At 46.6% G+C, this 24,647-nt stretch overlaps 1 protein-coding gene across 1 annotated transcript; it reads left to right on the top strand.

Moving 5' to 3' along the window:
• Nucleotides 1–403: 403 nt before the first annotated feature.
• Nucleotides 404–22,978, top strand: IRS4 (insulin receptor substrate 4). Its single transcript, XM_065690001.1, has 2 exons — nucleotides 404–4,094; nucleotides 20,563–22,978. Exons 1-2 carry the CDS (start codon nucleotides 602–604, stop codon nucleotides 20,565–20,567), a joined length of 3,498 nt encoding a protein of 1,165 aa, XP_065546073.1. The 5' UTR covers nucleotides 404–601; the 3' UTR covers nucleotides 20,568–22,978.
• The last annotated feature ends 1,669 nt before the right edge of the window (nucleotides 22,979–24,647 follow it).

The following is a 24,647-nucleotide window of genomic DNA, read 5'->3' as shown; positions in this document are numbered from 1 at the left end:
CCGCCTCCGCCGTCTGTGTGTGTGAGGCGCGGATTGGGTAACGGTGCTGCCGCTCACCCGCCTCTCGCCAATCAGCGTCGGCCACGCCCCTTTCCCCACTCACCCCTCTCCACCGCGCTGGAAACACCCCTCTCGAGCGCGGCCCGCCCGGGGCTGCAGTCCGCTCCCATTGGCTCACTGCGCTACCCATCCGCGAGGGCCGCCTCCCCACCGGCTCTGCCCGCTGATTGGGTGGCTGGGGAAGGGCCGCCGTTTCCTATTGGCTGTCCTTCTTGTCACTCCGACAGGCCTCCGGGCCGGCTCCCCGCTGTCCACCGCACCCCCCCCCCCCCCCCCGCACGCCTCAGCGCCGGGGCCCCGCCCCCGCCTCCCTCCCGGCGCGCGCCCCCGCCCTCCGCGGGGTCACGTGATGTTTTCGCCGTGGTGCCGCCGAGGCCGCCTGCGTGAGTGCGAGTAGCCGGACGCGGCGCGGGCGCGCAGGCACGGCCCGGTACGGCCCCGCCCGGCCCCATGCGCGGCCCGCTTCCCCGGTGAGTGCGGATCTCCGCTGCTCCGCCCGGTGCCCCTTTCCCGGCGCTCCGGACCCTGCCTGGCCCCTAAGATGGCGAGTGGGATGAATGGTCCGGGCGGCGGCGCGGCGGCCGGGGGCGGCGAGGAGGAGCTGGGCGCCCGCCACACGGGAGGCGGAGCCGTGCCTCAGCAGGCGCCCGGCGTGTTCGGCGCGGCGGCGGGCGAGGGGGAACCGGCGGCGGGCGAGGGCGGGCGCTGCCCGTCCCCTCAGCCCCACAACCTGCTGCTGCTGCTGCGGCGCTCGCCCAGCGCCTCCCTCTGCCTGGCGCCGGAGGCCGCCCCCGTGGCGGGCCGCAACGTTGCCGCGGCGGGCCGCGGCGGGCAGCCCCCCCCGGCGGGCCGCGGCCCTCCCCCGCCCGCCGCCGGCGAGGACGTGAGGAAGTGCGGCTACCTGCGGAAGCAGAAGCACGGGCACAAGCGGTACTTCGTCCTGCGCGCCGAGAGCCACCTGGCCCCCGCCCGGCTCGAGTACTACGACAGCGAGAAGAAGTTCAAGAGCAGCCTGCGGGCGGCGGGGGCTGGCGGGGCGGGCTCCCTGTGCTGCCCCCCGCCCAAGCGGGTCATCCCCCTCTACCAGTGCTTCACCGTCAGCCGGCGGGCCGATGCCAAGCACAAGCACATCATCGCCTTGTACACCAAGGATGAGTACTTCGCCATGCTGGCAGAGAATGAGGCAGAGCAGGAGGCCTGGTACCAGGCGATCAGCGAGCTCATGAGCCAGAGCAAGAGGGGCTTCCTGGAGCAGGAAGACCACGCCGAGCAGCAGGTGGATGAGGACGATGAGCACTACGGGGCTGCCCTGAGGCCTGGCACCGTCTTCAAGGAGGTGTGGCAGGTCAACGTTAAGCCCAAAGGGTTGGGACAGACAAAAAACCTGACCGGAGTGTATCGGTTGTGCCTCTCCAGCAAGGCCATCCACCTCGTCAAGCTGAACTCGGAGGTGCCCTCTGTCCACCTGCAGCTGATGAATATTCGCCGCTGCGGACACTCGGAGAACTTCTTCTTCATCGAAGTGGGCAGATCTGCCTCTATTGGGCCTGGAGAGCTCTGGATGCAAGTGGATGATTCGGTGGTTGCCCAGAATATGCACGAGACTTTTCTGGACACCATGAAAGCTCTAAAGGCCTTTGCGGAGTTCAGGCCCCGAAGCAAAAGCCAGTCTTCTGGTGGTGGTAGTGGTACGAATCCCATCTCCTTCATCACCACCAGGAGGCACCTGGGCAACCTGCCCCCCAGCCAGACAGGCTTGCAGAGGAGGTCTAGAACTGAGAGCGTTGCTGGAGGGACTCCTCCTACCACCAAAAGCAGCAACTCTTACCGCTTCAGAACGTCCAGCGAAGGAGAAGGAACCATGACCAGACCTTTCAGGTCAGTGACTGGGAGTCTGATCCACCTCAATACTGCGAGGATGAATTTGGGCCGGCAAGAGGGGAGTGGAAGGTACGTGAGAGCTGCTTTCAGCTCCTCTTACCACACCAGGTCTGCTTCGCTGCCTGTTTCTCACTTTCCCTCCACTACAAGTCCCATCAGTGTTTCTTCCAGTAGCGGCCATGGCTCTGCTTCGGACATGCTGACCAGGCCTTCTAGCTCATCTGTTTGCGGTTCCCCGAGCGATGGGGGATTTATTTCTTCTGATGAATATGGCTCCAGCCCTGGAGACTTCAGGTACTTCCGGGTCCGGAGTAATACACCGGATTCCCTGGGAAACACGCCACCTATCAGAGAGGAGAACTGCCTGAGTGAGTACATGTCCATGAGTAAGCAACAGGTAGATGATAGCTCGAGAGATGATTATATGGAGGCTGAAAAGTGTTTCAGGAAAAGAACTTACTCTCTAACAAAACCAACTTCTGTAGCAGTGCAGCAGAAGACAACACAAACAGCTTTGTTAGATGAAGACACTGCGGGAAATCATGGACGATTACTTTACTCTGAAACCCCGAAATTGAAAGATAGCCATGAGTTGGAGTACAGTGATGCAAACCTTGATTCCATATGTAACCAAAGTAGGAGTAAAGCCAGGGATGATGGGTACATGCCCATGATGCCAGGAGTTGCATCTTCTCTATCCAGCAACAGTGATTACTTGCCAATGACTCCTAAAAGTATGTCTGTTCCAAAACAGATAAACAATTCGTGGTCACCGTCTCAGGTTGACTCCAGAGGATACATGATGATGTTTCCGAAGGCCAGCTCCTCACCTGTACGCAGCCCTTTAACTGGATTTGTTTCTAAAGGAAGTAATGAGAAAATTGCCAACAATGAGTATATGGATATGTCACCTGGTAATTCAGCTCCAAAGCACCCCAGTGATTCGAATTATATTCACACCGCTTCCGTTCCCAAAGGTTTTAGTTCGTATTTTTCTTTGCCCCGAAGCTTTAAGGCATTATCAGGACAGAACGGTGACCACAGTGAGTACGTTCCAATGTCTTCACCCGGAAAACTCTTGTATGGTGGACCAGAAAATGTAAAAGGGGTCAGCAGTGAGGCTCTGGCTAATGGCATCTCTAAACTGCCGGTGGTGAAAGGTTCGGATGAAGGACTTGTGCAAAACAGGGCTACCAGGCCCACACGGCTCCCGCTGGGTACAAGAGGGAGTAACACTATCCCAAGAATGTATGATCGTACAGTTCCACCTGAGCCAGCGAGTCCTGGTGAATACATAAATATTGATTTTAATGAAAAGGCGAGTAATACTCCGTATTCCTTATCTGCAGAAGGATCCCCATCATCTCTAGGCTCAAGTAGCGACCACAGGCAGTCCCCGCTTTCTGATTATATGAGCGTTGACTTGGATGTACAGTCACCGAAAGTGGCGAAGGAACTGTCCAACTCTCTTACAGATATTTCAATTTATGGAAGTTCCAGTATTCCTAGAAACCAACCGAATCCTGATTATGCCAGGCTCTCATTTGGTACTGCTTGTGTGAGCACTGCCAGTAATAGGACTGATGACTACACGGAGATGACATTCAACATGGCAGCAACACCACCTCGACCATTTGCTGCCGAATCTGACACCGGTGTAAAGATTGACAGCCCTTCTTCCATAGTTAACAGGCTCTGCATTGTCGATCGATATGCTGGTAGCAGTAGCTTCCCTGTTCCTAGCTCTGAACCTTCAATGGGACCGAAAGTGATTCGAGCTGATCCTCAAGGCAGGAGGAGGCACAGTTCTGAAACGTTCTCTTCTGCTGGGACTGTGACAACTTCCTCCTCATTCTTTACCGATAGTAGCAAAAGACACAGCTCTGCCTCATTTGATAATGTTTGGTTAAAACCGGATGAAAACATTTCTGATGGTCAGGAAAGCAAAATGTCCAGGGATACCTCAACTGGATTTCAGAATGGCTTAAACTACATCGCTCTGAATTTACGCGATGATCCTATAAGCTGTGAGGCAAGTACTGCAGCGCCAACTTGCCACCTCCAAAATGGTACTTCAGGTTTGGACAGTGGAGCTTACGTAAGCATAGACTTCAGCAGATCCGATGGACTCAAGTGTAACGCTGCGAGAAAAGGTTGGTAACTTTAAAACCACTTCCCTTTCTCGCTTGCTTAACTCTAGGAGTTAGGTTCTCAGTGCTAAAATGTGGTATTAAGAGCAAGGTAAATGTTTCTTATAATTGGCTGTATCATTCTAGTACAGCATTCTGCCCCCTGAACCACTATGGAAGGGGACCTGGTCCTTGGCCTAAAGGTTGCATGTGACTTTTCTAGACAGTTCGAGGTGTTATGAGAATGCCATCAGCCTTGTTTTTTTTATAAAAGAATTTTGCTAGTGTAACTGTTAATCATATTTCATATTGTGTATCCTTGTCCTGAGGTTATGGTAGCTCTTTTTTTCCCTTTGCTTTTGCTTTTCTCCTCTTCCCTTCTTGTAACTGACTCTTCACTTTTTTTGGTGAACTTGATATTTTGTGACTTGTGTCATGGCTGGGGAAAGCTGAAAATTGCTGCATTAGGTGTAGACATCAAAATCCAGGGCTTAGATCTGTACTTTTCAATAAATGTAGGTGAAATGCATGGTTTAGGGTGTTTTGTGTGCAGATCTGCCCACACTGATGGAGTTGAATCATACTCAAACAGACCTTGATTGTTTTCCCCTTGAAGTGTGCTCCTTTGAGCTCTGGTCTCCAAAGTACCCCTGTATCCTCTGGAGAAGCCATCTCCTGGTGGCTGGGGTGGTGGTGGGGGGCTCCTGCAGCCTGTGCCCTCTATCTTCACCAGTTTAGTAGTATCCAAGTAGCTGAACCATAACCCTTCCCTTGCTCTGCAGAGGGATCTGCGTTTTGCATATCAGGTGAGGAATGCCTGTGATCAGAGCAGGCTCTGAGCGGCGTGTTCCAGATCTGAACCTTTAGAGGGAAGCTGTTAGCTTTCAAGTGATCAGTGCTCTGACCCGGTTTAAGGTAGTGCTGTTGGAGGTGTGCATAAAAAATCAGAGTGTTCGGGGTAGGGAGAAGATGATGAGAGGAGGAGGGACACCCAGTATGATAAGCTGTCATGGTGGGAGCCAAAAACAGTGATTAGCTGTTAGTGGTACTCTGGTGTCCACCGCCTGCACGGCAGTGTTTGTGCAAGCACTGCATTGCACTGTAACTTGGGAAGCATAATCCGCCTTCTGGTGTTAGTGACCCACTGAACTCCTTACAGTAATGCACCCTCCCGGATAGAAAGCTGTGTGTGTTGGAAATGCTGTTTTCCTTTCTGTGCAAATGTATGCGTAGTCAATAATTGATGAGTACTAAGAGGAAATATTTAATCGCTGTTGGACATTGATACTTGTCTACTTCTCTGTCAACAGAGAAGGCAGTAAAGGGGCCAGCTGCTGCTGGCTTTTTCATTCTTAACTACAGTCTTAAACACCAAAATGACTTTTTTTTTTCCTAGTTTCACTTTAAAACTCAGTGTCTAAAGGCAGAAGGTATTGCAGAAGCTTAAAGTTGTGTAGCCTTTAATAGTGGAAGGTATAAGCCTGACTCAGCTTGCATGCCATTCGAAGTCTGGCAGCACTGCTTGGGGCTGCTCAGAAATGTGTGGTTTGCCTCAGTGGTTTTTTTTCCTCTGCTTTGCTTTGTTGGTTGGAATCAAATTTAGAAGATGTTGAAAACTGCCAGTCCAAGAAGTGTTTTCTTCCAAAGTTAGTCTTTCAGCACTTCAGAGGTTTGTCTGCTAAGTCAAAGGCGCTCTGGTTGCTGTAGCTGATTTGTGATTAAGCACCCCCAAAGACACCAGAATTCCTGCTTGATCTTATTCCCCTCGTGACTAAAATCTGTGTTGTAAAGTAAAACTTATTAAATAGAGAGGGGCAGGGGGAAAACCCCAGAGATTATTTCCTTTCAGCTGTACTGTAAATATTACACTTGGAAGTATTTTTCAAGAGAGAATGGGTTTATAAATTGTATTTATAGTGAACATTTTGCTTACTACGGCTGCAGCAGAATACCTACAGCCCTATGCTTGGGTTTTTTCCCTTTGTCTTTTACAAGTCGCAGAGGGGCAAGAGACTTGAACTTGCTGTTTTTCACTGTGATTTAAAGTTCTCTGGAAACAAAACATGAAAATGAAAGAAACTGCAGAAAAACATGGGCTTTGGCAGGAAATTAAGCATGAAAATAGTAAGAGCTTAGGTTGGTGGTGGCTTTCTAGTCCTAAAAAGAGAAACAAAATTAAAAATCACTGCTCCCAAACAAGGCCTAACAGCTTTAAATAAAATATTGCTGGTATATGGTAGGAGAGCAGGGGGGGTGTTCACTTGTAGGTGGCTCTTGGAGGGACAAACATATTTTGAAATAGTCCAAGGCTAAAAGTAGCTCGCCAGACTTGAATACAGCATTGTAAATTGGTGGTGTATATCTGTTTCTTAGTTATGACTTAAAATTCTGGGTGATAAAGATACCATTGGCATTCACATACTGAATCGCGTCTCTAAGCTATAGCAAGTAGGATTGTAGAAGTCTGTATTCCTGAAACAGCCTAACAGTTTCTGCTTCAATAAAGCTTTTAATATTTAAAATTTTTCTGTAGTACAGAAAAGCCTTTCATGTTCCATTTTAAATGGTGAAAATGAAGCTTTGCTCCTAAACCTCTTGTACCCTGAAGAGCTGTAGTGTGCCTGTGTGTAACTGATGGTTTTAATACTTGTGGAGACTTAGGGGAACTGAGTGCTGTCTTTTCTTCCCCTCTGCATCCCACTCTTTCAGTCCTTTTGCCTGAAAAATGCTCTGTGGTTAAGTTCATTCTTAAGGAATATATTTAGCGGATGCCTTTACCGTTTCCTTCCTAGGAAGGAGCTATCCTATAGCTATTGAATTCTTTCAGGTAGAGAACTTTCTGTCTTTCCCCCTTAATTGCAGTTTTGCTGGGAGGAAAGCACTTCCCAACTCCATGTTGTTTGCTTTTTTGTTTTGTTTTCATTTGCTTAAATGGGATATTGTGCTCTGTGACTCAGCTGTGTTCTGGCTGCTGAGGGTGGTAGCGTGATTTCCAATGCATCGCTGCCCCCACATTGTAATTCCCAGACTCCTCTTGGTTCAGGTTCACTGATGTGAATCAAACTTTTTGTTTTTCCTTTCTCCATTCATGACACGGATGGAGGAGTGGGAGGGCACTAATGTGAAACGGTAAACAGGGCTGACTTGTTATTAAACTTTTATTTCAGGTTTAGGCAAAATTGAGCTGAGGGTTTATGTTGATAATGATGATGATAAAAAGCATATAAGGTTCTGATTTTTAGTGTTTGAAGTTTAAGGAGGTCATTAGCAAAACAGTTTCATCACGAAATTGTTTCACAATATTGAAGCAAGCGGTTTGCAGTTTTGATTACACGAATCTGAGTCATGAAATTTGGTGCTAGGAGTACAGAACACTAAAGCTACTTCAAACAGGGCTTAGCTAATGTATACCTTGTTATTGGACCTTGTAGAAACTGGGGAGGATAATGAGAATGGGGTGGCAATAAACTGCATAATGGGTCCTGTATAATACAGGTTTCTTCAGTCTTAATTAGAAACATTCAACCTGCAAAGATACCCTGGACTCCAAAACACACTGTTCAGAGTAAATATAATGTTCAGCTTAATATCAACCCACCTATTTTACACCCACTCTTTAATCTTATCTCTAACACCATGCTAAGATATTTCAGAAGGTCTCTAAAGTGTGGGATTATAATTTAAATGTTCCTCACTTCTTTAATCTCCTTCTGTGCTACAGTTGGCATGAGTGCTGTGTATGCTTTGGGGAGCTGAGGGGATGGAAAACAAGAACAGCTGTAAAGGAAAACTTGTCTTCCAAATTGTCCAGTTGGTAACTTGCATGTTTCAAATGCAAAATCATTGAAGAATATAATGAACAATATATACTTTGAGAAATTCAGAAGCTGGAAGTTTTAGCTATTACTAATATAGTAAATTACAGCTCATGGGATACCAGCAAATAACTGCCCCTTTTGGGTTTCAGACTAGTGGTTTTTCAAAGTTTGCTTCAAACTGAGGCTCTTTTGTATTGGCAGAATAGTTAAGGCATGGGCCCATTTAAAAATAACTTGAAGAACCCTACTGAAGCACATCCGAGCGCCCGTGTATCCTGCATCTTTGAAGGAATGCTGGGATAATAATTCTTTAAAACAACACACAAATCCCAAACCATTTGAATCTTGCTGTAACAGATGCCACTTTAACAGTCTTGAGTGACTTACAGCTATGCTTAAAAATACCCAAGGTAACTTTCTCGAGTAGTATGTGAGCTGCTGAAGGCAGAACAGATTTTTGTCGTGTGGCGTGGGAGTGAGCTAATTATGACATATTTGACCAAGAATCGGTTGGGTTTGACTTGCGCTTGGGTGAGAAAAGCTGGGACAAGAATGTTCCCCTGCTGTTGAGAGAGAACGCTTGTAGTCAGTGTTGAAATGCTTCTGGGAATCAGCTTCCCAGACTTGAAACGCATGGCTGCAGCGGATGGTGACACGTGTCTTTTTTGGAAGTCTAAACCTTTCTGCTCATAGCTGTCTTGCAGGTTAAAGCATGGCTGCTGGGCACATGGAGTTCTGGGAGTCACCCGGTGCCGGTTCATACTGCTGCCTTTTTAAAGTCTTTTGGTGAAATCTTAAATGCATTATTACCCTTTTAGTTTCCCCTCTAAAACTTCATTCACAGCTTCCCTTTCTCCCCCGATGTCTGAGGGCCCCTTGTTCCCCATCGCCCCGGGGTGGCCAGTTGGAGTGGCGATAGGCAGGAGGTTTGCAGCTCCTACTTGGTCTTTCCAGTGCCTGTATTCCAGCCTGGGATTACTGGGGTGGTTTGTCGCTCGGTATTTCTTTGGGGTTTTTTTGTATGTCCAGTGGCATGTGTTTGGGTTTGGTTTTTTTCCCCTCTGCATATGCTCTTTTTTTTTAAATGAAAGGATCTTTAATAAAGTTTTCTTCATAGTGATTGCTGGGGGGGGGAGGGTTTATACCTTGAGGTTTTGGATGGCACTAAAAAGAGCTTATAGTACTGTGTTGTACCTTGGTGTGTGTTCGTGTGCACTCTCTGTGGGTCTGTGGTGCTCCCAAAAACATGCTGAATGGTGTCCAGTATGTTGATTGTGCTAACAAGTTTGTTTTTCTGAGCAGAAGCAGGAAACAAACTCTACAAGTTCTGATCAAATGTGGTGCTCCTCACTTAAAGGAAAATGGAGTGATAAAACTGAAAGGCAGGTGAGCAAGTCTGCCTTTCTGGAGCCTGGGGATGTATTATTACTGCTGTTTTGTCCTAAAAATGTAGCGTTATCTTACGACACGTCCTTCAGTGGTATGTACTGACTTGGCTGGAGAGCTGTCTTATGGCCCACCCTGCAAATTTGCTGTTTGACTTCTTTTCACGTTTAACGTTTGCGTATTAACAGCAGTCCAGTGATCAGGTTGCGCTGTTGTCTTACAGGTTAAAGCAATGGTTAGGAGAGCAGGAAAAAGCATGTTCTGGTTTTAATCAAGGCCTGCATCTCGGTAAAGGTCACTCGGCTTAGGGATGGTCAGGATTTAGCTGAGAACCTTGATCAATAGGGATTTGTGACATACTTGAGGGCAGCGGGAAGACAAAGGTAAATTAGCCTGACTCATCAAAGGCATCTCAGAGGTGTTGCTGAGTATCTTACCTAAGTGATCTTGAACGTATAAGTGTGTGGATTTGTGGAGGTTTTGCTTCAGGTGTAGCATTACCCCAAGAGCAGCAGTGAAGTAGGCTGCTAGCAAGAATTTTCTGCCCTGGTCTAGTCATGAGCAAGGGGCAAAGGGTCCATAACTTCAAAACATGACTTTTCTGTTAATTTAGCTATATGGTCGAATGCTAACAATTCAGACTGCTTGTGTGTGTGTATATATGTATGTTGTGTGCCAGTGATTTGTGAGTTAAGTGTAAGGTCTAATCCTTTTTATTCTTCTGAGATGAAAGGGTTTCTAAAAGAGATGGATTACACTGAAATTAATGTAGTTAAGATTTGGCTGTGATTGCAGGGTTGATGATACAATTTAATGTGACTCAAGAAAATTACAAACTTTTAAATTACTGCTGAAGGGTGAACAGTGCTTGTGTTCACTGTGTAGCATGTGTGTATTATGAACTTAAGTATCAAATTGCATTATTATTTAGGGCATAAAATAGGTAAGAAGTGTTTTCTTTTTGCTAGGATATGAAAGGCTTGTAAATACACTACCAACTTGGAGTAAGGTTTGCCTTGCAGTAGAACAGGATTTTGTGGAATGACTGAAGATATCAAAATGTTCTTTTCTGTTTCTGAAAATCGCAGGAAATTATACTAAGGAGTGTGCAAGTAACCTGGCAAAATTTGCTTCTGAATTTATAGAGGCACGAATGAATGATGTCCTCCTCCCACAGGGAATAGTGCGATTCTGTTCCTATGCTCATGCCAAGCCCACTTGCTTTATTGTTTATGGCTCTTGCTGAACAGCTGAATTTGCTGGATAACTTTTCCTGATGCTGGATAGCCTGAGCCTGAACTAGGTGTTTTGGGAACTGGTGCTTCTTTCACACGGATCTCTTGGCCTTCCAGGAGTTTGGGGGGTTATGGGTGGCCTTGGAGCAGATGTATCGTTAGATAAATGAGAGCCTATTGCATACCAAACCTAGAGAAGGTATTAATGTGAACCGTGTGATACCTTACTTGTGTGAAAACGGTTTAGATATCAACAGGCATTAGTGTTTCAATGTCTTTTATGGCACCTTGTTGACAGTTGGGCCAAACTGGCCAAAACGAACCAGCAAATGGTGCAGCCTTTGCTTTTCTGGTGTGAGTCCTGGAGGCTGGTTGCAGGTGGGTTGGCCGAGAGCATTCTTCAGCACAAGGTGGATGCAGGCAAAACATCTATCAGTACAGATGAAGGAACATGTTTTAAGTTCTGTAAGTGGAAACCAATGAAGTTTCTGAAGTCTGAACCACTATGGCTTAAGGGGCGCAAAAAGAAACTCTTTGCTATATGGATGTTTGTGGGTTTTTTTGTATCTTAAGTTAGTCTGTTAGAAAACTTTGTAAGCTGCTTGAGTTTGCAGTAGTAATACCCACGGCTGAGTTCAGACTGCCAGGATATTTGCTTTTTGTCCATGAGACACCTTGGGAGGTGTTTGCCATCTATATTTAACTCCGTGGTGGCTTTTTTGGGGGTGGGGTAGGTGGGTTTCTTGTTTGTTTGCTTTTAGAACAAGGTGTTTTTAAATGGCAGATTGTGGTGAACAGGAAGTCAGTTAGAAATGAGTTGAGGAAAAAAATGAACAGATCTGATCTTGAGGCCGTTCAGGTGGTATTACGACAGCGAGTCTGTTCATGAAAGCTTGTTGCTCCACACATGATCTCTCCTTGCTGCAGAACCTGAACAGGTAGGCAGGATGGAGGTCCCTGTAACCATGCCACAAATGTAAATGTGTTGGTCCCTGTCCTTAGGAGCTTGCAATTTAAAAGATGAAGCTAAGGAGATGGATGAAACTTAATGTGCTGGGGTGGAGAGTGAGATAAAGATCAAGGCTGCTACCATTGGCAGAGTGAAGATAAGAGCCAGCCTCGCAGAGATAAGAGTGGTTGGGAGAGAGGAAGCTGGTGGAGGCACTTGGAAGGGTATGCACACAGCAGGGAGTGATGGAAGGTAGTGAGCTATAAATACAGTGGTTGTAATGGTTTAAGTGACTTGAAAAGGATGAGGTAAATGTCAGAACACTGGCCAGGATATTAATCTTAGTAAGAGGAATGTGGGCCAACATGTATCTCCGAGTTAGGAGCATGTCCTCGTGTTTACTTCTCCCTTTTAGATGTGGAATGTGATTTTTCTCTTTTCTCTTTTTTTTTTTTTTGTTTGTTTTCTTTTTCCTGTCTGTAAGTCAGTTTTCCTGCAGCCATGTGACTGGTGGATTTGGTGCAAGCAGGGTGCAGGAATGTGTGCTGGACCACAGTGCAGCATCCCCAGGCTGTTAGTGTCACATGGACCTGCATCCTCCCTTCTTTATGAGACTTTGATCCAGAAGCAGTTGGGGTGATGGAGCTGCCTTGGCACTACTGCTGGTTCCTTCTTGATGTTGCAAGGGCTTTTTAGGTGGTGTCTCTAGGTTTTGGGTAATCTTCTAGCACTGGGGAGGGGGCAGCAGCGTGGCTTGAGAGATATATTCACCTCTAGTATTTGTAACCAGCATGTTGTAGCATTTGGAGCCTGGCTCTAGACAGGGAAGTGTGGATAGCACCCACTTATCACTGCTGTGGTGTCCTGCTGGAGCTGGAGTGTGAAACGATGGCTGAGACAGGAGAAAGTCCATTTATTTCTGTGTGGGTAGATCAGGTTGAGCAGACGCTGTAGTGGTTGCGGTGAGTCTGGAAGTGGTGGCAGCAGCTAGGCTTGATTCACTGTTGAGGGTATAAGCGATTGAAATATTAATGTTGACATGTTCCACAAGGAAATGCCAAACGAGAGTTGCACGCTGTTGATTACAAGTGGTCTGTGTGTAGGCAGTTTAACGCTGTCCTTATGAGCTCCTGAGCTGCTCCTGGAAGCTGAAGGCCCTATCCTTGGCTCTTGTGCGTGTGCTGTGATTTGAGAAGATCTTGCCCCACACACACAGTGCAACCTGAACCTTTCTTCTTCCCTGCATAAGCCAGGGGTTTGGGTATCCTAATGGTAATGCAGACTTAATAATCTGGTAATTAGAGAATGTGAAAAATGGGTGTATGCCACTGCTGTGTGTGTGTGGTAGCAGAAGGTGGCTGATGGCAAAGCTTTATTTGGCTTCTTTTGTGTAGGCATGCATGGGCAGAAGGTAGGGCTGAGGACGGAGTAACTGCTTGAGTATGTGGCCATGTAGTGAGTTTGTCTTTTACAGTCATTTACGGCAGTAGAAGTGAAAGAAGAAGGTAGCACTGAATGCTTACAAATGTCAGTGGCTGAAGTGATTGGGAAGAACTGGAACAGGTGAAACTTCCTGTAGGGAGGAAAATCCTTGTGTAGAAAGGAGGTATCAGGAAAGGTGAGTGGGAAGGGGGGGAGCTGTTTGATTAGCCATGAATGACACTGGCCTTTCTCTTAGATGTGTTCGTAAGAACAGCTTGGCTTGTTCCAAGGGAAGACCTGTGCCTGCAAGCAGACACCACCCAGCAGAGGAAGAGCAGGGCAGGTATAATGCTTTCCCACAAACTTACACCCAGCCTCTGATTTATTTATTTCTTTTCCTTCAGCCTGGGGGATTTCCTGAGCCTGATGTCGTTTGTCTGTTTTATAATCCTTTATGGATCTTTAATCCAAGTACTTTTCCAGTCTCTCTTTGATCCTGTGTAAACTCATGTATCCACAGCAGCCTGGGGTCAGTCAGGCAGGGCATGCTGCGCACAGACCTTTCTGAGTCTATTCTGGACCCTGCTCCATACCAGCTTTGTTTGGCAGCCCCTCCTTGGTGTACTGGAAGAGGTAACAAACCCTATCTTGTCTCTCCATGCACTTAGGATGGTGTAGGTGCTGTATCCTCCTCTGCTATGCATGTAACCAGTGTGCTGTCAGCAGCTTCCTGCACCGCACACGGCAGGGACCTGTGATAGAATATCATCTTTAATTTCCTGGTATGTCCAAATATTTCTCCGCAGGCTGAAGGGTCCTTGCTACCTGGCTGTTCCTCACCAGGAACCTGCTTCACACCTTTCATGAATTTTATTGCAGTCCTCTAAAACTCTCCAGTTATTCCAGCTCCTTTTTGGCTATGATTTACCTATGTTTTCTGCGGCTTAGGAGGTCATTTGTAGAATGCTGCGCACTTGCCTCCAGGGTGCTTTCAGAAAAGGATAATCTTTTGCAACTTGAAAATCTGAAACTTTGACATTTTGTGTGATTTTTTAAGTGGAGAGAGGTTAAATTTTTAGTATTGTCTTGCTATATTGAAATAGAAATTTAGCTTAAAAAACATCCCCAAGCCTCTCAGCACTTTCTTGTCAAGTTGTCCAGTGCAATTTGAGTTGGCATTAAGCCCCTGCCAAAGCTGCATGCAAGTTTCCTAATTCTAGGAACAGTATCAGTAAGAGATGAAAAGAGGGAGTGTGCGTAAGGCCTTCCTAGAAACAACGCTACTGTTTATTAAAACAGAGAAAGAAGCCACTGTTGCAAAAGATAAGGCGTTTCTGCAGAGGGAATAAAAGATGATCTTGAAGCACAGGAGAGGTTTTTTAGCTCATGAAATTGCTCAGCGCTAAGAATAGCAGAACCACGTTTTGAATGAACAATTGTGGATAAAGATTATTTGTAAGAGTAACTTTGCCTTCTCAATTTTCGAAATACGTTTTGAGAAGGATGTGTTATTGCCAGTCGCTGTGTTTAAATAATTCATCCAGTGAAAAGGGCTTCATGTAACAGGTTTTCGTAAAACAAATGTTGCTGCTTTTTTTTTTGCTTGTGGGAAGTCAGTAGAATTGTATGCGCAGAGTACGTCTATCAGCTCAATTTTGAGCATTGTTAGGTTGTTGAATGAAGTGTGTGGAATTCTGCTTTCCTCAGATAACACCACTTGCCAGCAAGCTATGCCTTTAAAATAAGACCTCAAAGAAACAGGGCAATGGTACAGGAGAGTAACAGTGTATTTGGTAAGATACGGGGTGAAAAAAACCCAAACCCATCCTTAATTTATGAAGAATTCATCTGGGCAAATGACCTTTTTCTCCACAACCTGCATGCCATGTGTAAGGCCTGAAAAGGAACTCCTTGTAGTCCTGCCCTGTCCTGGTAGCGGGGACGTGGTGCCTTTGGAGGCACATGTCATGTCTGAGGTTGTGCAGGGATTTCGTGCTTTCCTGCGTAACAGGAACATTGCGTGGCCATGTGCACCAGAAAGTCTGGGGCTGTTCTCCTGCTTTTGATGTGTGTAAGTCAGATGAATTCCTATTTCCCCCTGACCCGAAGTTCAGGAAATGGAGAACTTCAGTAGCATTCTCCAGAAAGCATTAAGCCCTCTTAGTCTTTGACGTGGAGATTTTAATCATTTAATTATCTTTGCTTACAGAAGATATTAATCTAAGCTTTTATCCTTTCAGGAATCAGTTGCAGAATTATGTCAGTAAAAGCCTTTCCTGTAAACACAGGTACTGTTTAGTATAGATTTCTTTGAGAGAATCAAGATATGTCTGTAGTGGTCTTAAGCACTCTTGCTTTGTTTCGAAGTGGCCTGACTTGTGTGACCTTAATTCAGATGCAGGACATGAAGTGTAAATTGGATATATTCTCACCTGATGTGTTTTCAAATGAAATGTGCTGGGGTTGCAGTCCAATGAATTGAGACTAATCTAATCCTCTGCCCCAACTTTCATGAAGCCGTAGGTTATTTTAGCATAGAAAACTTGCAGAGCACTTTGTCAGCGTGTTCCTTAATTTGAAACAAGACGTTTTGGAGCAGTGGCATACTGCCATCCCATTTTAAATGTTTGCCCTCTTAGTTTTTCTTCTGCCTTTGCAATCCTTTTCTTCTGATTGTTCCTCCGAAGCACTCTGGCAGCTCTGTGTAGCTTTAGAATCTGATCCCATCTTCAACTGAGGAATTCAAATGCAATCGGGTAATGAAGAGAACGTTGTTTTAATTGCCTGAACTTGCGTATTTTGAGAGGTGTTCTGTGGAAATGTCCGATGCTTCCTGGACCGGTTTCCCATGTTAAATGTTTGTAGGAAGTGGCATTTATGTTGTTTTCTGCGTTCTGAGGCAGCAGAGCTCAGTTTTGAATACAGGCTGAAGCTTTTGTGCAGGATCTCTGAATGGAGCTGAAGTTTGAATATGCAGAAAAGCTCAGTGTAGGGTGCATTTCTAGGCTGCTCCAGCAGTGGGGGGGGGGGGGGGTCAGGTTCAGGTTTTTGTGGCTTATCTGTCATGATCAGTTATCAAATATTTTTTTTGGGTAGACTGAGCAGATTTTCTTGGAAGAGCTCGTGACAGTCCAGGAACAGCCGTGTGTTTACGCTGCGAGTGAAGGTTATCTCCCAGCTTGTTGTGCCTCATCTGGCCACTGGGTTTTATTTGGTGGCATTTACGTTTTGAGGGTCTGCTGGGCTGTTCCATGGGCATTGTCCCTCCCTTCCCAGCTAGTTTGTATCTCATAGTATCTCATAATCTATTTTCTTTTTACAAGAGTTATTTCACCCATTGCTGACAGCTCCTTTACTGTTCAATCAGTGTTGAGCCAAAGACATGTGGTATCTGTAATGAAATGCTAATCTGGTTTTTGGTGGTGATCAGCAATTCTCATATTTATACTATTAACATAGAAAAATGTTGGTGATGAATCTTACATTGTGAAGACTGAAATAAGATCATCCAGCTTCACAGAAGCTGCCTTGTTTTCTTCAAGCACATTGTGTCCTCATCTACTCTCTACTCAGAAGATCATAGAATCCCAGACTGGCTTGGGTTGGAAGGGCCCTTAAAGCTCATCCAGTTCCAGCCCTGTGCCACGGGCAGGGACTCCTTCCACTAGAGCAGCTTGCTCCAAGCCCCACTTGAGCGCTGTCAGGAGCCACCAAGGAGCTTAACACGTGAGCACTCTTGCAACCTTGCTAAATAAACCCATGTCACTTCTGGAGGATCCTCCTTGCAGCGAGGAACTGCAGAGGTGGAAATCCACAGATTAGCTCTGGGTATCAACAGCACAACAGACATGGGCCTTGTTCTTGCTTATGTTAAACCCATTTTACACCTCTCTGACTAGTAACTTTGCTTGTGGTGCATGTGTGGTGTGATCACAGCTGGCTACAGGTGCCACTCCAAACAAAAGCAGTGCTCTGTTGTCAGCCAGGCTCCTGCTCGCTCCTGGCAGGCAGCTGAGCCCTATGAGACCCAGTTCAGTGGGTGGTTCTACTCAGATCTGCTGTCTGGGAGGATGTGGCGGGGGAAGCCACATCAGTGGGAGCTCATACAGCTTCATCAGTCAGATACCAGCATCGGGCTTCTGACTGTGACCACAGAAACTGTCCCTGGCCCTGCTGGAGACCCTGCGTGCCCCTGGGTGTGACATGGGATTTCTTTGATGCCTGGAGCTGGGTGGTGGAACAGGCTCCTGAATGCACTCATACAGTGGTGGCTGCAGATGCCTTGTGGGAAGGCTCTTGCAAGACCTCAGTCTCAGCTTCGATTGCAGAGGGAAGTTGTTTTTTAACTGGTCAAGTTTCATGAGTTCCTTTTTGCCTTTTCTATCTTTTGTGTCAATTTCGTATCTATATATACATACACATGCTTGATGCTTTCAGCAAAGAGCTGATGACTCAGGGCATCAGCCAGCTGCACTGCTCCAACTGCAAGATTGAAATTTCCAGCTCTAACAAGGGGATTAGAGAAGTGGTGACAACCAATAACTCCAGTTCTGAAAGACTCAAGCCTTTATGAGACTGTTATCAGCTTGCAGGTAAAGTTTGTGTGAAACTCCCTTATGTTTATTTACACTTCCCACAGTTCTGTTTTGGCTTAAAAATGAAGCGGAAGCATGCTGAAGTGTAGTTTATAATCATGGGACACACGCAAATTAATGAGACGATGTTTAACAAGTACAGAGTGTTGGGACAAGGGATGCTGCAGGGAGGTCCTGAGCTTCTCTTCATGCTGGTTTAATGCTGTGTGTAAGGCAGGACATCCATGGATTTTACAAGTTGAGCGAGGCGTAGCTGTGGGGATAGTTTCTTCTGGTTCCTGTGTTAGTCTGGCGTCTGATTTGAGTTACCTGGTGAGCTTGCTGTGGAATTGGTTATCATGCTGCCTTTGGAGTTAGGCCAGGCTTGTTCACAGAATCAAAACTTAGGAGGTAAGCAGGTCTTTTTGCTCTTAAGCCCTTCCTCTTCTCCTCCAAGTATCTTGAACGTAACTTTGATTAAGCTTTCAGATTTTTAAGTGTTCCAAGTTTCAGGTATAGAGTTCTGCCACTTGGGGTTGTCTGGTTCAAACCACTGGGCCTTTGCTCTTCAAAATGTTTTGGGGATGTGCTTGGAGAGATTAGAATAACTTGTCAAACGGCTTTCAGGTGTGCCTTGTGTGTTAGGCGTGGAGGAAAAATGTCCTGACAAAGGCAGAGACAGTTTTTGAAGTTCCTTTTATGTAAGCTTACAGGTCCACAGCAAGGAAAGGGTGGGGGGATGCTGGTAAATGTTAATTCTTCCTGAATATAAGTTTAATATAGAAACTTTAACTGTTGTAATGCTTGACTTGCGTGCATGGTTGAGGTGTGATTCACTGCTGGCTCTGGAGCCTATTTTCATCCTTTGGTCCTTTTTCTAAAGAGGAAAACTATTTCAAAACTAATAGCTTCTCTTGGCCTTTGTGAAAACAAAGCCATCACTAACCACATCACGCTCTGCGTGCAACAAGCAAGAGCTTTTTGTAGTGATCTTGTGATGCCTGTGAAATAATACAAATGGAGATTCTCGGCTCGCGGGTGTATTTTGGCTGCCGCCTCCTTGAATTGTGGAAACCCAAGTTACTGCCGTTTTGAAATCACTATGGATTTGAAAAATGAAACTCAGCAACCCGGATCCTGGTGTGGGCTGAGTGGGGATGAAAGGGAGTTTCCCCTTGAGTGGAAGGAGCCCTCTGTGCTTCTGCACCATGTCCAGCTCCACCACGGTCTCTGCTTCTCTGTCTCTGGAGCCATGGGCAGCCTTTGCCAAGCGCCGGGGCAGTCCCAGGGGCACGGAGCTCAGCTCAGCTTTGTTCTTTTTGCTTCTGGCTTTTTTCTCTTCTTTCTTTTCTCTTGTGAAGGGCTGGTATTTTTAGCTGGACGGAAACCAGCACTTCTTTAACTCAGGGTGGGGTTGGTGTGTGCATACTGCATGATGGGTTATGTAAGTAAACATACAGGTTTGCATTATTATCTATAACGCTTGTTCTGTAGGTGTTCTGCAGCGTGTTCCTGGGGTAGAGGCAGCAAAGCACTGCGCTTCCTTCAGCAGTGAGGTTTAACCGAGTGCTTGGGACCCTGCAGGAGAGCACGGGCAGGGTTAAGCTCTGAAACACCTTTGTTGATTCCAGCAGGCCACTGTTGCCTCGCTGTGCTTTGTGATGAAGCATTCTCCAGTTCTCCTCAGGGGCACTGAGGGAGCTTGTGCTGTGTGGCTTTGAGGGGAAAAGTAGACTACATTTCTGTGATGCTTTCTGAAGACTGAATCTCTTACGTAGCTGTTGTTTCTCAATGCGAGCAACCCGCTCTTCTGTTCGGTCAAGCCTTGAAGAGAAGGTGGCCAAAGCCACCTGATGGGCAGAGAACAGTGCCCTCAGGCTTGGCCAAGGGGATGGAAGTGCTGCAAGGGGACAGTCCGTCAGGACTGGGAGCCAGTGTAGCCTGGTCATTTGGCTGATAGTACTGCTCCACACTTAAAGTCTGTGTTCACAGTGGCTCTGTATGGAGCAGAAGGGACTTTGTAGTGAGCTGAAACCCAGCTTCTTGTGTGCTCCTCAGTCTGTGCTCACACGGCTGCAGGAAGCGTTCACATCCCCTTCATCAGTTCATTCTGTGTCAGGAGCCTTTTGAGTCACCCTCACCTTGGCATGTGCGTGGTTAACTGCAGAGCTGCTGTTCTGCTTCAGGTCCTCTTTCCTGTTTCCATTCCTGTCTCATCACCCAACAGTGTTTTCCTCTAATACAAGATTGTATTTCCCCCTCCCTCATTTCACCAAGCGCTTTGCCTTTTCCAGTCAGCTTGAACCACTGGTTTTGCTGACAGCAGTGAAGGTGGCTGCCTGCCATTGCTGTGTGCTTCTGTTGCCTACCTTGAACGAGAGGAAACCGTACTCTGAGGTGTTCCTTGTTATAACTAAATTAAGCTTCTTCCTGAAAAGTTGAGGCCGGGGCACGCAGCTGTCATGACTTGCTGCTCCCTGTTTGGAGCTGGCGTTGCAGGCAGTGTTTGCATTGCAGTTCTGTACCTGCTGTCAATGGGAGTGTTCGCCGCAGCCTTAATTACACCTGGGTGGACAGAACTGCTCTGCGTTCATCCTGTGCCGGTGCTTAGGAATCACCCGTGCTCTGTGCGGGGAGAGGACCGAGGTCTCGGTGAAATGGTGATGGGTGGCTGCAGGCTTTGGTCCTTCCCATGGCAGGTGTGAGCAGGCCAGTGTCATAGAATCACAGCCTTGGTTTGTGTTGGAAGGGACCTCAAAGCTCATCCAGCTCCAACCCCTGCCATGGGCAGGGACGCCTTCCGCTAGAGCAGCTTGCTCCAAGCCCCATCCAACCTGGCCTTGGACACTGCCAGGGATGGAGCATACACATGCCAGCTTGTGGCTGCAGCAGCTCCTCAGGGCTGGCTTCAGGCTTCATAGCTCTTCCCAATGGCTCAGGATCCCCGAGCCTGTTGCCATCTGGAAGTGTCCCCGGGCTCTGTGAGGGACCCGTGCTCTGCACTCCTGCAGTGGATAAGCTCTCTGCATTCTCCTCACTAGAAAACACTTCTTTCCAATATAACTTGCATTCAAATGTCACTGACTTATTTTTTCCCCTCCTTTCTAGACTGACTGCATTGCCATGGAAACCATTGTGGGAAGAGAAGACTTTTCTGCTGGTAACTCCAGAAACTGTGTGGTGCTTTTGGAAGCAAAGCTCAGCTCCAGCCGGCTACTTTCATTTCCACCAGCACGGACATGGACACACATCCTTCTGATTAATTTCTTTTCATAGACATCAGCTCTCTACAGTTGAATTAATTTGAATTGAGATATTTTTTTTTTGGTCATAGCTGTGCTTTGGTGATGGAACTTGGTCTTTCATGTCATATCTCTTTGGGAGGCAGCGTGAATGCTAATAGGAGATCCCTGTGTGCCCCTTTCTTCCTCCTGCCTCTCCCATTAATAATTGTTTTTATTTATATTCTGAGAAGTCGAAGCTGGTTTCTGGTTGTGTTTAACACGGGGGTTGCTTCTCTGGTACATTAACAAGTGGTTAGCTTAAAACATGTATTGTTTAGAAATCTTCTGGCAGTTCTGGATATTTTCAGGTGGCCGGGCAGAAGCAGGGGTGGATGGAGGCATGGATGGATGGAGAGGTGCACATCAGCTGGGGGTGACCCCAGGCGCTGCCTGGGTCTGAGAAGACGGAAAGGCCTCTTCTGCCTTTTTCTTTTCCCTCTCTTTATTTAAGGTTTTGCTTTATGGTACAAGAGGTATTTCTCGATCGTAGGCTAGAGTATTCTAACTCAAATGTCTGTCAGAGCTTAAACTGAGTTACTTTCTTTGTTTGCTCAGAATCATTGCGTTGGTATGTACAAGGTAGGATTAATGGGCTGGTTGTCTTGTAAATGGTTTTGTTCTTACCCTCGAGATGCTTGTTTATAAATACGATTGTGTAGAATGAGGTTTCTGTCGGTGCATTCGAATGGGGAGCTGCAGGGTCGGACCCAGCGTTTGTGACTCCTGCGTTGTACTTTTCAGCTGTAGCTTTCTGAAGAAGAACCACCCCGATTGATCTTATTTTCAACCGCAGTCCCGTCTTAAATCTGGGACTAGTTCTGTTCTTCCTGGCATAATGGGGGGAAAAAAGGCAAAGGTGGGCTCATCAGCTGTTGTTCCCCACTGCCACAAAGGTGAACGATGACCATTTGAAGCAGGCCCTGATTTTACTACAATGTAAGTGCTTCACTCTTGTACTGATTTATTTTTTTGGGGGGTTGAAATGAGTTTTGCGCACTGCTATAGAGTGTGACACGAGGTGTTGGTACGTGCGGTGTGTGCTGAAAACCACTGATGATGATTGATGAAGGGTTTGCAAGTGGTACGTGAATCCTCGTGCTGTTCTGCACCACACAGCTGGTAAATCCTCCTCGGTGTATATTGTACAACTGACCTGTCAGGCTGCCTCACCTCCAACATACAACCTTAAGATTGCTCGGACAGTTCGCACAACAAATCGGACACTGTCGGCTTGGATTGCTCGGTGATGGGTACCCAAATCTATTTTTGAGTAGTATTAAAGTGTACACGTCATTAAAATACAAAGGCTTTTGTTTTGGAAACATGGTAGCAATCAGTTTACACAGTATCTAGTGACAGGCAAAACTGTTGCTACAGGGTTTAAAAGCACAGTCCCCTTTTGGATTCTGGAAGAGGAGTTTCACTTGGTACGGATACTTGTTGCTGCTAAACATGAATTGAAGATAAGACCACTCTTACAGACCCCATTACTGTCTCGCCATATAGCTTGTTTGGTCTCCTAAATTAATACTGCAATACATACACAGCTTTTCATGAAGCTTTACATCTTTTCTAAGAAATCAAAATTTGGATGGAGATCGTTCTAAACACTTGATGTGAAAGGAAGAGGTTGTTTTGAAGACATTTGTTACATACTTATTTCAGATTAGATCCCTGAGGCTGCCATTGTACAATATACAGCACTGATTTAATAAATGCTGAATAAATAAGTAAATGGGTAACCTCAAGTGTAGTGGTACAAATACTAATAGGTACGGCATAATAAATATGCAATCTTTTTGAATCTCTTAGTTTACAGCAACTAATTTATTCAGTATTGTGCTGGAAGAACATTTTTGGATGATGTAAAACATATCACTCTCTATACTACCTTCCAGCTACCCGTTTATGCTGCTGTATAGTACAAAAATACCAATGATAGAACAATGTTTGTCCTGTAAATTTAATTTGATATTGGACAGTTCTTGTCTGTACAAACTAAAATACATATATGGTTGAAACTGTTCATTCTATTTGCTATTTCTGCTTCACAGATCTGTTTGAGAGTTGAGCTGATCGATCTGGCTTTGTCTTCCATTGTAAATATTGTTCCGTTGTTTTCTTTGTAAAACACATCGCGTTGGCGGTTTTGGGAGACTGGCTTGAAGCTCTGTATAGTGTTTATATTTATCTGACTTGGCTTTCCATAGAGCTACTTGCAGTAAATACGTGTTCATGTAGCTCCGTGTCTGTGTTTTGTTTTTAACTGAACTGGGGTATGTGTGCCCAAAGAGCATTTCCTTCTGTGGGTGCTGGTGCCTTCTTCAAGTGGTTTTGTCGCTCTGTGTCCCGGAAGATCTGGAGCAGCTTTTAGTGCATGTCAGGGCTGAGTCACAGCCTGTCCGCTTTTCTCTGCCCTTATGCTTAGTGTAAAAGGTAACACGGAGCGAAAGACCCGGTTTTCTTTGACACAGTCTTGGTGCCGGTGAACAGCTGAGTTCCTGAATGAAACAAAACCAGCCGCTGCCTGATTCCTGCTTATTCTGCTTTAAATGCAGACCATTGTCCGTGGCTGCCTTCGGAGGTTTCATGATCAAAAAGGACTCAGTCCTGGAAGGAATCCTTAGCGTTGCGGTATCAAGTGTGTTCCTGTCCTTAGGGCAGGAGGGAAGGAGTGCGGTTTGCTGTTGTAAGTTTTGTTGTAAGACCTAGGTTTGATACGTGTTTAATAGGGCGCAGTAAAACCCAAGCCGGTGGAGATACCCCCTCATTTCGGGTGATGCCCCCACTTCCAAAACCAGCTGAACCTCAGCGAAATGTAGCGTCCCTTCAAGTTCCTTACTCTGCTGAGGGACGCGTCGGTAACTGTGCATAGGAGGAGGTTTCGGCCGTAGGCTTGAGTGTGTTGTGAGTGCCACAAACGTGGGTGAGTGCTGTGAAATGTCGGGGATTAGGGTGCTTTCGAAGCACCTGATTTAATTCTCGCCCTGTTACTCGGGGTCGTGCGTTAGAACAGCTCCCAGTGAGAGTCGGGTTTATTGTGGGAAAGGGGTTTTCCTCCAACAACCCCCCCTTCTCAGGGCCTCATTTTACAGCGTGGGGCCTATAGGGGGAAGAGAACAGTGCTGCTGGTCCGTGGCAGGAACGGCCCTCCCAGCTGTAAACAAACACTGAGTTATCCAAACACTGTCAGGACTTGCAACAGCCCCACAATAACTGCTCTAAGAGACCCTTGAATGTCCCATTGGTCTGAAATGGGCTGACTGCTGGAGGCGATAGTGGTGGGGGGGACGGTGACATAGTTCTGCCCTGATTTTTCAAACCCTTTGGGTGGACCATTGACAGAAGGCTCTGGCTGCTGCAGGATGGTGAAAGGCCTCGCTTAAAACAGAAGGCGAGTTAGATCTTCTGTCTGAAGACAGGCACTGGAATGCGCATTGAAAGTCTTTGTTTAGAAACGCCTTGACCAATTCTAATGGACCTCGCAGTACTGGAACTGATCAGGAAGGAGCAGCAGGGCAGAAGGACCTTTTCAGAGTTACCAGGTAACGGTACAAGTTCTATTGCATGTTGTTCATCCCTGCATCCTCTTGGTCACAGCAATAGTGTTCCCTCGAACAGAAGTTTTTCCCCTTGTTTTCCATGAAGGGTTGTGCAGCACCGTGTCTCTGGAGAACAGGAACACGGAGCTTGCTGTGCGGATCTGGGAGGTAAGAAGGAGCTGCTTCTCACATCCTCTTATGACAGAAACACCCCAAGCTCGCTTCCTTTACTAAGTTAGAACTTCTAAAGCAGTGTTACAGCTATAGGAGACTGTCAGGCAATGGCAGTGGGCACTGCAGCTGCCTGCTGGCACTGTCCCCTCTGCCATCACCCTGTGCTACACCGAGGCTGCAGTACCTTTGCTAA

The sequence above is a fragment of the Lathamus discolor genome, chromosome 9 (assembly GCF_037157495.1).
Source record: "Lathamus discolor isolate bLatDis1 chromosome 9, bLatDis1.hap1, whole genome shotgun sequence".
NCBI classification, from domain to species: domain Eukaryota; kingdom Metazoa; phylum Chordata; class Aves; order Psittaciformes; family Psittacidae; genus Lathamus; species Lathamus discolor.
This window is presented reverse-complemented; position numbering and strand designations above follow the sequence as displayed.